This window comes from Bubalus kerabau, chromosome 1 (genome assembly GCF_029407905.1).
Source record: "Bubalus kerabau isolate K-KA32 ecotype Philippines breed swamp buffalo chromosome 1, PCC_UOA_SB_1v2, whole genome shotgun sequence".
Taxonomy (NCBI): domain Eukaryota; kingdom Metazoa; phylum Chordata; class Mammalia; order Artiodactyla; family Bovidae; genus Bubalus; species Bubalus kerabau.
This window is the reverse complement of record NC_073624.1, coordinates 61,378,453-61,394,389: the sequence shown is the minus strand read 5'-3', so window position 1 is coordinate 61,394,389 and position 15,937 is coordinate 61,378,453. Positions and strand designations below refer to the sequence as shown.

The following is a 15,937-nucleotide window of genomic DNA, read 5'->3' as shown; positions in this document are numbered from 1 at the left end:
ATTAATTGTGTGTTCTCTCTCTCTGTTTTGTTCCTTTCATTTAAAAGCTCTATTACTGACAGTGACTTAACAAACTCTATGCCAGCTTTTTGAGTGTGAATTAAAACAAGGAGAGGCTGTACCATGCATAATGTAAATTTGGCCTACAGACTATTCCAATGATTCTCTATTCAGTTCCAGATGATTTCCTGAAAGGAATTTAGGAAATCTCCTGTTGTGCTTGCTGTGGCAACAAATAACTGCTCCACAGAATCACCGTAGTTTGGTCTGCTTATGACATTCGTCTGGCAAAGCTTTGAAGGGCAGAGATGTCTGTGCCAACATTTAACTGTTAGTGTTTGTACTTGCTAATGTTGAGGGAATTTTGATTTAACGTGATAGCCATCTTAAAATAATTTCTTATTTATATTCCGTATAAGATTTCTTCTCTCCCCCTCATATAACGTGAGTTTCTCATTGACAGAATAAGGAAGGCCCGAAGGAGGATCATTTCAAAGACCCAGTCTGTGGAGTGGGAGTCGGGGGAGTGAGGAATGCAAGAATTTTGGGATGGTGGGTGGCTGCACAATTGGCACTTGCAGATCAGGCTGGAATTCTTTCAGTGTATGTTCAGTGTAATAAGATTCAAGGAAATTAATTTTTTACCCTGAAACTCACAAACCCTCAGCTGATGAGTCGATTCCTGAGCTGAGACTCTACACGGACTCGATGGGTCCATTTAATGGGGACAAGCCCTTGGCAGTCCAGCCCCATCTGAATCCTCCTGATTTTGTAGCTACTGTAGAGTTCAAGTCCATTACAGTCCAAAACAGAAGGAGAAACAGACATGGGGTCCTCAGGTTTTTAGTGGTGTCACCCCAGAGCAATCTAAACTCCTATTCCTATAGGATTTGGTAATTATGATTACCACTTGTTATTATTGAATATTTATCGAATCCCTACTATGTGCTAAGTGCTGTGCGAAGGGCTCTGCGTACACAATAATGCCTTGGTAGTCTTACGAGGGTGAGACCTTAAGACTATCATCACTGTCCTTTGTTGAATGAATGCTTACCATCTCTCAGGTATGCTTCTAAGCCATTTTCACATATTACTCATTGAATTCTCACCAGCACTTGGAGAAGGTAGCATTATCACTTATGTCTTACAGATGAGGAAGCTGAGGCTTGGAAGAGTTGCATATCTAGTTAGGATCGTTAGAGATGTAGCTGAGGCCAGAGCCAATGCGCGAATGCTGGTTGTCAGATTCTTCCACAGACCATCACATAATGTTCAAGTCCAGACTTTGAAGTGCCTCTCTTTGCTCCCCTCCAAGGCCGTGAACTGAAATAAGTGACGCTGCACTGCCATCTTGTGGCTCGGCTGGCTAATCCTTGTGTGGGTCTTCCTGCTGGACACCTTAACCATACTCTTGCTAGGCTCCTAAAATTTGTATTTTTCAAAGTTTTGTTCTCTCTTCTTTTAATGAAGAGACTAGTCCTGCTGAAATCATCAAATTTTTGTTAATAGAAATAATTCTTTCTTTTATGGGCGAGAAAAAAATGCTGCAATCAAATTAAGTAGTTTTTTTTCGAAATGGCATTTCAGCTTCGAAACCTGAACGATGGTTTCTCAGAACCCTCAGTGGAATGATGGCTTTTCTTCTCTTCATTGAAGTTGCCCCGTGTAGTGGGAACAATCCTGCTGCCCTTAGGAGTCCAGAGACCCAAATTCCAGCCCCAGCTCTGTCACTTCCAAGCAGTTTAGCCTCTTGGAGTCAGATTAGGTTACTTTTAAGGTTCTGTCTGGCACTAAAAATCTGTGATGTGGGATCTTTTATACTAAATCTGAGACCACCCCAAAATATTATGTGAACAACTGGTAACTGTAGCTAGCTAGTTTTATTTTGAAGTATGAAGTTTTGAATACCAGGAATCCTGAGAGCTTTGAAAGCCACGTGGATATAAAGGGGGAACAATTTGTACATGATTTAATCCCACGCCCCGCAAAACACAACTATATGAATGCAAAAATCCACAATAGGATTTCTTTACAGTAGATAACGTGAAACTCAAGAATTTTCACAGTGTGGCAAAATTAGCAAACAATGACAGAAACAATTAAAGCAGCAATAAAGCAAACCCAGGTTGACTTAATAGAGATATAGGGACCAGAACCAGAGAGTGAGAGTTTCATTTTACTGTGGTCTAGTCATATACTGTACAGGGACATTGGCCACCTCAAATAATACCATGGTAAGAGAGGGAAGCTCTGTTCTGGGAGGATAGAAGTGCTTGGGGATCTTAGTCCTGGAGAGTGCTGGGGGAGCGGGCAGCCTGCATAGATGCTTTCAGATTCTTGGAAGGCTGTATAATTCTCAAGTTGAGTCTTGAGTGGTCTTGTGCTGTTCTAGAAGGCATAACTAGAACGAATGCACTGGAGGTGTATCAAGGTGACTGCATTTCAGGTTAAAGAATATCATGTTTAGAAGTGTCTTCTTATGCCACGTGGCACATTCCTTGTTGCTTGTGGGCAGAGAAGGTGAGGGACATCAGGTGGTGGTGCTGGTGATGTTGAGGGAATGAAATTAGATTCTCAGCCCCTTGATGCTATGATTACTAGAAATATGTAGCATCAGGAACTGAAACTTTTCAATGAAGGTCTGTTGTCAATCAATCAACAGAAATTTGTTGCTAATAACAATTGCATTGTTGCAATTAGCTCCTTGGGCTTCCCTTGTGGCTCAGCTGGTAAAGAATCCTCCTACAATGCAGGAGACCCTGGTTAGATTCCTGGGTCAGGAAGATCCCCTGGAGAAGGGATAGGCTATCCACTCCAGTACTTTTGGGCTTGCCTTGTGTAGCTCAGCTGGTAAAGAATCTGCCTGCAATGTGGGAGACCTGGGTTCAGTCCCTGCATTGGGAAGATCCCCTGGAGAAGGGAAAGGCTACCCACTCCAGTATTTTGGCCTGGAGAATTTCATGGACTGTATAGTCCACGGGGTCACAAAGAGTCAAACACGACTGAGTCACTTTCACTTTCATGCCTTTCATAATTAGCTCCTCGACTAGTGTTGACATTTGGTAAATGTTAAGAAGAATAAGCTGAGTTCATAGGACTCTAGTAGCTAGGCAGGAAGACATCGTAAAATGGCTAACTTGAGATTTTGAATTCTTGAAATTCTTCTTTAACTTTTAAATGCTTATTTTTTAGTTGACTCATTATTTGTGTATTTTTAGCATCAGTGACTTGTGCTCACCATTCTTCATTTGATTATATTGAATAAAAATTGGCATTATTCCCTTAAAATGAAAAGACACTCAATCGTGCCCTTTCTGATTTAGGCCTTGGAATACCTCCTGTGGGCCAGTATATGTATGGAGTCTTCAGTGCCTCTCCTGTCCATCAGGTACTTGACGTGGAGAGCTACTCTTTACACAGCTGTCTGCCAGTGCTACTATGACTGCCAAGCTGGTGTTCATGGAGAGGTAGGCTGCTTTTTGGGCTTCCCAGGTGGCACTAGTGGTAAAGAACCTGCCTGACAATGCAGAAGATGTAAGAGATGTGGCTTCAATCCCTGGGTTGGGAAAATCCCCTGGAGGAGGATGTGGCAACTCACTCCAGTATCCTAGCCTGGAGAATCCCATGGACAGAAGAGCCTGTTGGGCTACAGTCCATAGGGTTGCAAAGAGTCAAACACACTGAAGTGACTTAGCATGCCTGTGTGCAGGCCATTTTTTAATTATGAGGATGCTAATACTTAAAAATACAACATATTCAGCATTTTCTTCATTAGATAAGTGGGAAGAAAACAAGCAAACCAACAAAAGCCAAAGAACTGGGATGAAGCAAAGATACAAGTCCCAGGCTTTATTTGCAGACATTTGCCTGGCTTCTCCATTCTGTGAGTCTCTTGCTTTTACTTTCTGCTTCCCCGTTTATTCTCTGTTCACTTCCACCATCTTTGCTTCTTTTCTGAATAAGATCTCTGATATCTTCCCTTCCTCTTTATATTCTTGTATGCAAGCCACTTTCCTTCCCTGTTTAGTTTTTTTATTCCAAGCTGTCTACTATCTGTTTTGTTTTTCTCTGCTTCCAGCCACCATTTATTTAGTATACTCTATTTCTTATTTTTCCTCTTTTCCTGTATATATTTTTGATTAAATATTTGAAATGTAGCTTAACTGGTTGGAGCTTCTATTGACCTATGCCACATCTCTGTGCAAATGAAATCCGGTACCCTCACTATAGTATGTAGTACTCTGCTTGTCAATAGACCGGTAAGAATTAGAAACAGGCATTCCTTCCTTTGGACCATCCCATCCCTGCACCAGTGAGCATAACTTGGTGAGTGCAGTGGGGTCTGGATTTCAGCAGGAGAATAGCTTAATTCAGTCCTTGTGGGATACTTTTCTAGCCTAGGATACATTCTAGAAACTACTCACCATATATGCAGAGTTAGTCTTAGTGTTCTAGTGGTGGCATATTGCTATAGCTATTAAATTTATCAGGGATAGACATGTTTGCATAGTTTGAACCATTTGATTCCTATTGGAATTTTTTTCTTATTGAAAAGTGTAACCCTTTATGTTACTGTTATGTTCTAGAAACATCTTCATGAAATCATAAATTATAAATAAAATACTTGAAAGAACTGCTAAAATAAATTACAGGAATGAAACTCATTTTGCTATTATCTCTATCATAGCAATAGAGAATTATAATAATGGTGATCTGATTAAATAAGCACGCCCACCTTCTTCCTTTCCTCAGATATTAATAAACACTTTCTGTATGTTGGGTACTGGAAATATAAAAACAAGGCCCTTTAAGGACCTAACAATTTAGTTGACAATGTGTACAGTTGAATAGATAACACAGCTGGTTTTGGTGGAAAGGTTAGAATTTGAGAAGAGCACTGAGGAGGGGTGTATGTGTGTGTATATGCATGTGCAATACCGGAGAAGTGATCATCTATAAGAAGCTACTCTGTAACCAGAATTTGAATTTCCTTACTTTTTTGAATTTCTTTACTTTTCTGCATTCTAAGGTTAGTATAGCCAACATTTCATTGACTTTAGATTTACAGAAATTAGTGGTGCTTCTAGGAAATGATTGACGGGTCAGCTACTATGTTCTAAAAAAGTCAGCATCAGCCTACAGTTTAATCCACAAATTAAATCAAATGTCTGGGAGAGTAAAACATACTCTCTTGATACATTTTTAATCACTGTACTCTAATGTCTTATGAATTAAATTTATTTTAATTGCATGTAGGCATTTGCTCGGCGTGCTTTAGCTAAAATTGATGAGTTACGGCAACTGGAATTAATGAGTTCCTCACAACCACAGGAAGAATCCAGAGAATATTATAGAGAGGCCACAATAAAGGTATAAAAATTTCATGAGATAAATCCACTGTACTCTACAGATGATGAAGTACTTAATATCAGTAGTTGAGAAGTGTATCCCATTGATGCTTCATAAGTAATTTTTCTTTTTGAGGCAGATGGCAGTCATGATCTTCAAAAGAGGAGTATTTGAATCTAGAAGAAAAAACAAAAGTTTCTTTAGACCAAAGATAAGAGTTAACATAAAGGAAGCACAAACTGTAAGTCTCAGAATATCTTCTGTGTTTCAGACTATTTCTACAGTGTTTATATTATACCTCTGTGTCCTTAACGCTTGATCATTATTCTTCCCTGGTGGCTCAGATGGTGTAGAATCTGCCTGCAATGCAGGAGACCCAAGTTTGATCCCTGAGTCAGGAAGATCCCTTGGAAAAGGAAATGGCTACCCACTCTAGTACACTTTACTTGGAAAATCCCATGGACAGAGGAGCCTAGTGGGCTACAGTCAATGGGGTTGCAAACAGGCCTACAACTAACACTTTTACCACTCAATATTAAATCCTGCCACCTATCTGTGATGACCTAGAGGGGTGGGATGGGGGCTGGGTTGGAGGGAGGCTCAAGAGGGTGGGGATGTATGTATAAAAGCTGATTCACCTTGTTGTACAGCAGAAACCAACAAACATTGTAAAGAACATTCTTATCCTCCAGGTAAAAAAATCCTGCCCCCAATCCCTGCAAATAGAAGAATGTCTTCCTAATTTGGACATGGTCTTGTTTCATCCTTTCCTCAGAGCTTTTGTACCTTTGCATAATCCTAGTTTTGTAATGTTAAAGGGCAAGAAGCTGAAGAAGAGCCTGGGAAAGGTTCAAATTTACAGCCTTCTGAGTAAGACCGCAGAAGCCTTTTGACCACTTGGTGTCAGTTTTGAAGGTGTTGAGGATGGAGAGGAAGTGGAGGCACCTTTTCTTATCAACTTCCGGTTTCATCTTTGGAGTATTTAGGATGTAGGTTGGGCTTCCCTCATGGCTCAGTGGTAAAAGAATCCACCTGCCAATGCAGGAGACATGGGTTTGATACCTGATTAGAGAAGATCCCATGGAGAAGGAAATGGCAACCCACTCCAGTATTCTTACCTGGGAAATCCTGTGGACCGAGAAGCCAGAGTTGGACACAACTTAGTGACTAAAATAACAACAACAGGATGTAGTTGCACTAAAGTAGTAAACGAGCCCCATGTCTCAGGGGCTTTAAAACAAAAACTTATTTCCCACTGGAGTCAAATGTTATTATAGTTATCTGCTCATGACTGATGCTCAGGGCCAAATCGAGAGGTGGTCCTCATTTGGAAAACTGCTAGGTTGTTCTGCCAGAGGAGACCTAGGTCGTTCTGCCAGAGGGGACCTAGGGGAGCTGTGGAGGACTTCACGTAGGTAGTGATACTCAGTATGGAAGTGACTACAGTCTTCTTTCTCACAAGCCAAAACCCCTCACACAGCCCCTGTTGGCCACAAGTATGTTTGGCCAGTTGCACTAAGGGAGGAGAGTGGGACAGACATATGCCTGTGGGATCTTCTGCCGTTCCTCCCTTCTGCCTTTTTCCCTCTCCCACTGTCTTCCCCCTTGGCCATTCGGAGTCTCAGTGTCCTTAAATCCCAGCTCTGTATATCTTTGCAGTGCCCTGTGACTGTTCTGGATAGCTGTAAACTCTCTTCTATGAGCTTCTGTGTAGGGATTGAAAATGAAAGTAGAGGGGAAGAATATGAACACTTTCTGACAGAAGAGATGTAGAATCTCAGAACCTGGAAGGGATTTTGGAAATCATTTGGGTCAGTCCTTTTCTATTACAGATGGGAAAAATAAATCCCAGAGTATTTAAGCCAGTTGCTGGCAACCCTTGAACCAGAACCCAGGTCTCTAGCCCAGGGTATTCTAAATAATCCAATGACTGCTGTTCTCTTTCCTCATTTCTTCTTATAAACATTTGAGAGAATTTCTCTTTTCTTTTAAATGAATCCAAATACTAAATGAAAATATCATTTGGACACAGTAACTTTTCATTGCTACTTAGTGTCCATGATATATTGACTGGTGAGCCCAGACATACAGTACATACATCCTTTTAAATTGTACCCCTTATTGACTCATGGTGTCTAACTGGTTGAGGGTGGTAACCTGCCAAATTGTAGATAATCCATTGGATGAGCTGTTGAGTACCCTGCATCTGGTATCATTAAGTAGTAATGCTATAGTGTTTGTTAGAGAGCAGGGGTAATATTTTGCAGAATGTTCTGCTTTATGCTTATGAAATCATTTTATTATGTTTCTACAAAAGCAAATGATTTCAATATGCATTAAATCTATTTTATAAAAAATTTCTGAGTTTGTAGGTCAATTGTTAACTTGCAGTAAATCATTTTGACTCAAAGGATTGTTTCGTAGGACTATTAATTCAGACTTCTGATGATTGACCATTTAGTGATTCATTCAAAAAATATTTTAAAGTAACTTCTCTGTGAACAAAATATGGAGAGGTTACATTCTAGTGGAGAAATTACATAAGAAATAAGTAAATTAAAGCCTGTGATAAGAATTAAGAAGGAAATAATGGTGGTGATTAAATGAGTTACATGTAACACCCCTAGAATGTTCCTGGCAAATGGTAGCACCTTAGTAGTATTAGCTGTTACTGTTATTTATTTTTCATGCATTCATTTAGTAACCATGTATCAAAGGCCTACTGTGGTCCAAGAGTGGTGGCATATATTAATAGAAAAGATGAAGTCACTGTTCTGTTTTTTTGAATGACTTTGAAATAATAAGCAGGATTTGACTGGACAGGGAGAACAGGAAAAACATTCTAAGTAAAGGACAAGAGCATGATAGTATTTTGGAGGCAGAAGTAAGCAAAGGCTTTTGGCACACAGTGAGACAGTGACACTGAGCTTGAACAGGGCGGGTGTATTATGTTGAGAAATTAACACAGTAAGTCTCATGGCATAGATCTCATGGGAGCCATGGTATTCAGGATTGGAACTTACTGCATGGGTTGTATCATTCAGCTTCTCATCCATCCTGACATTTTAAAAGATGTCTAGTATACCCTAGGCATAGCTCAGTTGGTAAAGAATTGGCCTGCAATGCAGGTGACCCTGGTTTAGTTCCTGGGTTGGGAAGGTCCCCTGGAGAAGGGAAAGGCTACCCACTCCAGTATTCTGACCTGGAGAATTCCATGGACTGTATAATCCACAGGGTCGCAAAGAGTCAGAAATGTCTGAATGACTTTCACTTTCACTTTTCACCCTAAGCAGTACATGTACCAGATTTGTCCAGTACTTTTTATTACTAATATTTTAGTTGTTTTCCAATCCTTTGCTATTATAAATATTGATGTAGTCAACATCTTCAAGTATATTATTTTTTTCCTTCTTTTGTTTCCTGTGGATAAAATTTAAGGTGTAGAATTTGAGTAAAGTTACAAACACTCTTATTTCTCTTGATGTATATTACCAGATTGAATTTCTGAAATGAGTTCTCCAAGGTGACAACCTGCCTATGCCAATTTCACCATTATCATTTTGATATTATTTCTTAATATTTAAAATAATTAAGTTTTCATAATATGGCTTGTTTTAACTTTATTGTTTTGAACCAGATTTTCCTTACATTTGTGTTTACTCTTTATATTTTCTTTTTAGGTGAATTATCTTTCACAGTCTTTGACCATTTATCTACTAGAGACTTTAATTTTTGAATTGTATTTGAATGGGCTCATTCTTTTCATAGACATCAATATTTTGTTTGTCATGTTTGACAATTCAGTGTATTTATTACATTAGCTTTAAATTTTTTTTATAGATCTTTTAAATATTTCTACTTTAAAATCATTTGCTTGTTATTCATCTATAGATCTGATAAATATTCTAGTTCACTTTTTGTAGTTTCTCTACAATATTTTAAAAAACAAATTTCACTGTAATCTATCTGGGATTTACCATTTCATTTTGAATACTTCTAATTATTAAGAAGTTTATTATATTGTTTAACTATAAATTTTTAAACCTCTGTCTTAACCTATAGCAAATATCTTAGAAGAAACCCTGACCTCTGTTTGTAAAGCAAGAGGCCTGAAGTTCAAGTTTTACTGAGTTGTTTTTTTTTTTTAATTGGAGTATAATCACTTTACAATGTTGCATCAATTTCTGCTGTACAACAAAGTGAATCAGCTATATGTATATATATATCATCTCCCTCTTGGATCTCTCTCCCACCCCACCCCCATCCCACCCCTCTAGGTCATCACAGAGCACCGGCTGAGCTCCCAGTATTATATAGCAGTTTCCCACTAGCTATCTATTTTACACATGGTTCAGATCAGTCACTCAGTCATGTCCGACTCTTTGCGACCCCATGGGCTATAGCATGCCAGGCTTCCCTGTCCATCACCAACTCCTGGAGCTTGCTCAAACTCATGTTCATCAAGTCAGTGATGCCATCCAACCATCCCATCTGCTGTCATCCCCATCTCCTCCTGCCTTCAGTCCTTCCCGGCATCAGGGTATTTTCCAATGAGTCAGTTCTTCACATCAGGTGGCCAAAGTATTGGAGCTTCACGGTAGTAGTGTATGTATGTCAATCCTAATCTCCCAATTCATTCCACCCACCCCTTCTAGAAAAACGGTACAGATGAATCTATTTACTGAGGTGGTTTTTTTTTTTTTTTTTTAAACATATCAGTCAGCCTAAGGGTTGAAAACACATAGACTCTAATAAGCAAGGAAGTTGGTGTTTGGAGAAAAATAGTCCAAAGCACCTTTATTTCTGCTTTTGCTTTTCTGTCTTCCTCACTTTGCCTCAGGAAGATGAATGAAGCAAGGAAATCATGGGAAATGTGGATGCCCGCTAACTGGACATGGATTCTAGCAAAGCCAACTAAAGCTATCTTTCTTATTTCTTGGTAATCTAAGCACAGAGAACAGCTCATTAGTCAGAGAGAATAATGAAGTGTGTAGGTAGGCCATCTGCCAGGAGTGAAATCCTTTCAGGCTGACACAAAGTAGAGTGACCGGGGATCCACATGGGGCTGTGAGTGGCACCTGCTTCTTTGTATCCAGTTGGTCAACTCTTCTTTACAGTTGGCTGTTGAAAGACTAGTTGCTGCTGCTGCTGCTAAGTCGCTTCAGTCGTATCCGACTCTGTGACCCCATAGATGGCAGCCCACCAGGCTCCCCCATCCCTGGGATTCTCCAGGCAAGAACACTGGAGTGGGTTGCCATTTCCTTCTCCAATGCATGAAAGTGAAAAGTGAAAGCGAAGTAGCTCAGTCGTGTCCGACAGTCGTGTCTGCCTCTACTTATACGATAAGATATTATTCCAATTTGAGTTTGGGGACCTTCTTCATTAGAATTTCAATCCGGTTTTCTAAAAATGCTCCACCCAGACTCACTGTCTGTCTGGAGATTTGGTTGGTGAATCTAAAAAGCTCTCCTGAGAGATTCTCAGGCAACTCGAGTTTTGAGTATCAGTTTCCTCAGGGCTGTAATTAAGTCGCTGCAAAGCATGTGGAGACCAATGCTGTTGTTTATTAATAAAGGGCCTTTGTAGGCTGTCTTGGAAACACAAACATAAAGAAAAAGCAAAGTCTTTGATGTAATGGTAGCACAACATAAACTTTAATAAAATCTGGAGTGACACCTCAAAAATGGAAACCCTAGAAGCAGCTGTCTCATCGACAGGCCAACCAGTCTCTCTGTTAGCATTAATAAAGCGCACATTACTCATCTTTGCCTTATGCCATCAGACATTGTAGAACTTTAAAAAAGTGGGCTGTATTTTTTTTTTCCCCAGATGCCATGGCCGCGTACGGCCACAGAAAAGCTGTTGGAGGAGTTGTTTGATAGCACTGCCTCCCGGTTTCTGGCTGTCTTGGAAGCGCTCTCTGACTCAAATCGGCGAATACTACAGACTGGACCTGTTTTTACAGATGAAGTAGAAGTTCGTGATGTTGTCTCAGAACTGTTTATGGCAGGAAAAGAACTTTTAATAAGTAAATAAGTTATTAAAATAGTATTTTATAAAAATACTATTTTGTGGTAGAACATAAATAACAAAAATTTTAGCATGATATTTGACACATAAGAAACCAATACCAATTTATTGATCTTTTTTTCCTTAAAGATTTCTTTTTTTGATGTAGAACATTTTTAAAGTCTTTATTGAATTTGTTACAATATTGTTTCTGTTTTATTTTGTATTTTTGGTTTGCTAAGAGTTTTTAATTCTGAATAGTTGTTGAATTTTATTAAAACCTTTTTCTGGGTTTTTTGAGATTTATTGAGTTCATCAAATGGATGAACTTTTTTCTATTAATATGGTGAGTTACAATGATTACTTATATAATCTTTAACCACTTCATATTCACTGCATATTTTTGGAATAATCTTAATCTGGAGGTGAGAATTATTCTTTTGATATATTTCTTGGTTTTCTTCCTAGTGGCTAATGTTTCTGTTAATTAGATTTCTTTTCTTACAAAGTCCTTTTTGGATTTTCCTCTCGAGGTCATGTTGGCCTCAAACAAAAGTTGAGCTTTCTGCCCTCTTTTTCTATTATCTGGAAGAGTTTTTGTCAGATTGGTGTTATTTCTTTCTGAAAGTTTGAATTTGCTGGTGAAGGCATTTGGACCTGGAATTTTCTCTATGGAAATATTTTTAGCTATGGATTCCATTTCTTCTATAGATATAAAACGATTTAGAATTTCATTTTCTTTTAAAAAATCTTCTGTTTGGTAAATACTACTTTGATTTTGTCTATATTTTCAAATTTTCATAGAATAGTTAATGACATCATCATCACCTTCTGTGTGCGCTAAGTCGCTCCAGACCTGTCTGACTCTTTGCACCCTATGCACTGTAGCCCGCCAGGCTCCTCTGTCTGTGGGATTCTCCAGGCAAGAATACTGGAGTGGATTGCCTTGCTGTCCTCTGATCTTCCTTATCCAGGGATCGAACCCGCATCTCCTCTGTCTCTTGCATTGGCAGGTGGATTCTTTACCATTAGCACCACCTGGGAAGTCCTGTCATCTTCTAAGTGAGCTTAAAGATGTGCATGTGTGTGCATATGTGTGCCCATCTGAGGGCAAGGAGCCTCTGTACTGCAGTTCAGTCTCATCTTTTCTTCATGAGGAAAATACAAGATCTCAGAGGAGAATTCCTTTGACTTGCTTCACCCACACCTGGAAATTTACCTTCCTTTCCACTGTCTCTCATTAAAATGGAAGGGATGTTCTTCCTCCTTCCCTTTAGGTCTTTGGGCCATATCTCTGCAAATTGCCCCTTCATCCCTATCCAACTTCCTCTCCGAATTTCTTCCTCTTGTTAGAGACAGATTTGTTGAAGGAATGCCTTTGTTCACTGTTCCATATTCTTCCCCTCCTACTTATACTTGGCAGTCTGCTGTCATGGACAGAGAATGTCGTGGACAACTTCCTTATTGTTCAGTTGAAAGTCAGTGCTTTTCCATTCCTTTGCTTTCTGTAGCAGTTGTTGTTGATGACACCTTCTTTCTCTTTAAATACCCTCCTTTGCAGCCTTTTCTCCCCACCTGCCCTTCTCTTACTTGTTGGGGTTCTTTGCTCTTCTATTTTTGGCAGCCTTCCATTGCTCACAGCTGATCCACTTACTTACGGTGCCTATGTGATGACTCTGGAGCTCTGTCCCTATTTTAGGTCTCCTTTCTGAGCTCCGAGTCTGTAATATCCCGCTGTGTATTTTGCTAGTTAACTCCTGCTAATTCTCTATTTTTGAGATTCCACATCCCTCCCTTTGGGTGATCTTTCCTGACCGAACCTCATACCCCACACCTAGGTTTGAGGCCCTTCTTATTTGTCCCCAGAGCATGCTGTTTTTGCCTACTAGATTTTTAAAAAAATTATTAAAAAATATTTTTATAGATTTTATATTTTATTTTTATATTGAAAGAAAGTGAAAGTCACTCAGTTGTGTCTGACTCTTTGCAACCCTGTGGACTATACGGTCCATGGAATTCTCCAGGCCAGAATACTGGAGTGGGTAGCCTTTCCCTTCTCCAGGGGATCTTCCCAACCCAGGGATTGAACCCAGGTCTCCTGCATTGCAGGTGGATTCTTTACCATCTGAGCCACAAGGGAAGTCTAAGAATACTGGAGTGGGTAGCCTACCCCTTCTCCAGGGTATCTTCCTAACTCAGGAATTGAATTTTTATATAATATTTTATTTATTCAGTGTGTTTTGGGCTGCTGTGCAGGGTGTGGGATCTTAGTTCCCAGACCAGGGATCAAACCTGAGCCGCCTGAAGTGGAGGCACAGAGTCTTTTTTTTTTTTTCTTTTAAAAAACTTTATTATGAAAATTTCCAAACACAACCAAAAGTAGAATGTACAGTAAACCCTGTGTACCTACCACCGGAGGCCTAGAATCTTAACCACTGGACTACCAGGGAAGTCCTTGCCCACTATGATTTCTTGTTTTCCCCGCCAGAGTGTGAGTTCTGTGAAGGTGGGAGTTGTGTTTGCTTTTTTCCCTCATTGTTTCTCAAGTGCCTGATATTTAATGTTTAGTAAATATTTCTTTGCATGAATGACCCCTCTCTTTTCTTTTCTAGTGTCAAATATTGGTGCAGATGGCATACTTGATTTTCCAAAAGCACATCTTTTGGAACTTATTATAAAAAAGAAGAATCTTATTTCTGTGAATGCTGCCGTGAAATTTATAAAATTAGCTTTTATGTATGAGGAATGGAGTTTATTTGAATCTGCGGCTGGGCAGCTTATTGATTTTCTCCAGGTAATACATGTAAAACAATGGCTTTGTTTTTATGGTATTAACATGACGTTGAAGTGCTAATTAACTTGTGAGATATACTTTTCTTAGAGGCAGGATGACCCAGCGTCAAAGAAAGCGGAAAAGGATTTAATTCTTCTTGTTGCGATAGAACCTTTGATCAATGTAAAGAGAAACAAAGGTTTGATCTTTCCTTTTGACAACTACAAAGAAGGTCAAGTCTATGTAAAAAAAATTGCCGTTCATGGTGAGTGTTTATTTGCCTCTTTGAAAGCTTAAGATGACTTTATACACTCTCTATAGGTGAAATGAGAGAAAGAATATTCCAGGTAGAGGGAGCAGAAGTGTAAAGGCCCTGAAGTGAGAGTGTGCTTGGTTGTTGAAGGAATAGCCAGGAGGCAGATGTGGTTGGAGTGTTCTGGTGGTGGTGCTGGCCTTTGAGAATGTGGTAGGAACTGAGATCAGAGAAATAGCTGGATGCCTGATCTTGCAGGTTCCTAGGCCTTGTACAGATGCTGGATTTTATTTATTTACTTAAAAAACTTTTTTTTTTTGTTCACACTATGGGGCATGCGGAATCTTAGTTTCCTGATCAAACCCACATTGCCTACAGTGGAGGCACAGAGCTTTAACCACTGGACCACCAGGGAAGTCTCTGGATTTTTCTGTTGCAACATGATTTTGGGTAGGAAAAATGAGGCTCTATTTTAGCTGCTGCCTTATTAATGAGAGGTCAGCAGGGCATTGAATCAGAGGTATCAGTTGACTTTGGCAAGGCAAACTTTGATGGTCTCCTGTCTCTTTCCAGTATGCAGAGTTTTCCATTCTAAAACTCAGTTTTAGGAGTTATTGTGTATATAAATGAACATCTGCAGCCTCTGTCTTTTAGAGAATCATTTAATCCCGTGTTTTATGTTTTATCACATGCTTAAGGCATTGCATGGCTGCTCAATTGTGGTAAATAATTTGTACCAAGTAATGATGCTTTTTTTTTTCTTCTAGTGGTTTCTGAATAGATATCTTTCTTATTTTTATTTCAACAGTCACAGATGTTTTAATATTATAAACCTTCACAATTCCATTATGGACATAGCTGGTATACAGATTGCAGATAATGAAAATGATAATAGTCCATTTTAATTGAATTAAAGCCTACTTAGATTAGTTTTCAAATGGAAGCATTTAAAGTATGTTATTGACATATTTGCCCAGATATCATTTATGTTATTTTTGGAGAATTTCTATGTTGCTATGCATTTTCTACTTGAAATTTTGTAACTTTTTTTTTTTTTTTGCTTCATTTTCTGTACTTTATAAATTGAGATACTTGTGTGAAGTCTTGTGGATACTCAGAAGACATTTTCCGTTTGGCGACAACCTTGTATTCCTGTGTCTGTGACTCTCCACAGGTGAAAAAGTTATTTTGGACAATTTGTAATAGTGTCAAAAGAGGCTCTTCTCCGTAATTTAAAGCCATATTTAAAAATCACAGGAATTTCACCTTGCTGAAATTCTATACTGTTCAGTCATTAGGATAAGACATTGAGTTATATCTTGACTTACAATTTTAAATTTATATTTACTATTGTTATCATTTTGGACATCTATCTTTTCCTTTCAGGGAAATTTCAAGGCTAGCTATATTTCTGATAATGGAGGAAATGAAGCAGTAGTTTTGATGAGAGTTAATATTCTTAATGAAACCCTCCTTTCCAGTCCCTAAATGCAAAGCCTGGTTACTGTTTGGAGTCACTTAGCATACAATGCAGAGAAGGCAATGGCACCCCA

General features: G+C 39.1%; 1 protein-coding gene across 2 annotated transcripts in view; it reads left to right on the top strand.

The window, feature by feature from the left end:
- The window catches only part of CFAP54 (cilia and flagella associated protein 54), a 309,026-nt gene that overhangs the window by 23,509 nt on the left and 269,580 nt on the right, over positions 1–15,937 (top strand). For both annotated transcript variants that reach the window (XM_055576675.1, XM_055576666.1), the window contains exons 6-12: positions 3,324–3,467; positions 5,257–5,370; positions 5,489–5,590; positions 11,179–11,377; positions 13,971–14,152; positions 14,240–14,396; positions 15,473–15,558. In XM_055576675.1, the coding sequence (XP_055432650.1) occupies positions 3,324–3,467; positions 5,257–5,370; positions 5,489–5,590; positions 11,179–11,377; positions 13,971–14,152; positions 14,240–14,396; positions 15,473–15,558 (984 nt within the window). The remainder of the gene's footprint in view (positions 1–3,323; positions 3,468–5,256; positions 5,371–5,488; positions 5,591–11,178; positions 11,378–13,970; positions 14,153–14,239; positions 14,397–15,472; positions 15,559–15,937) is intronic.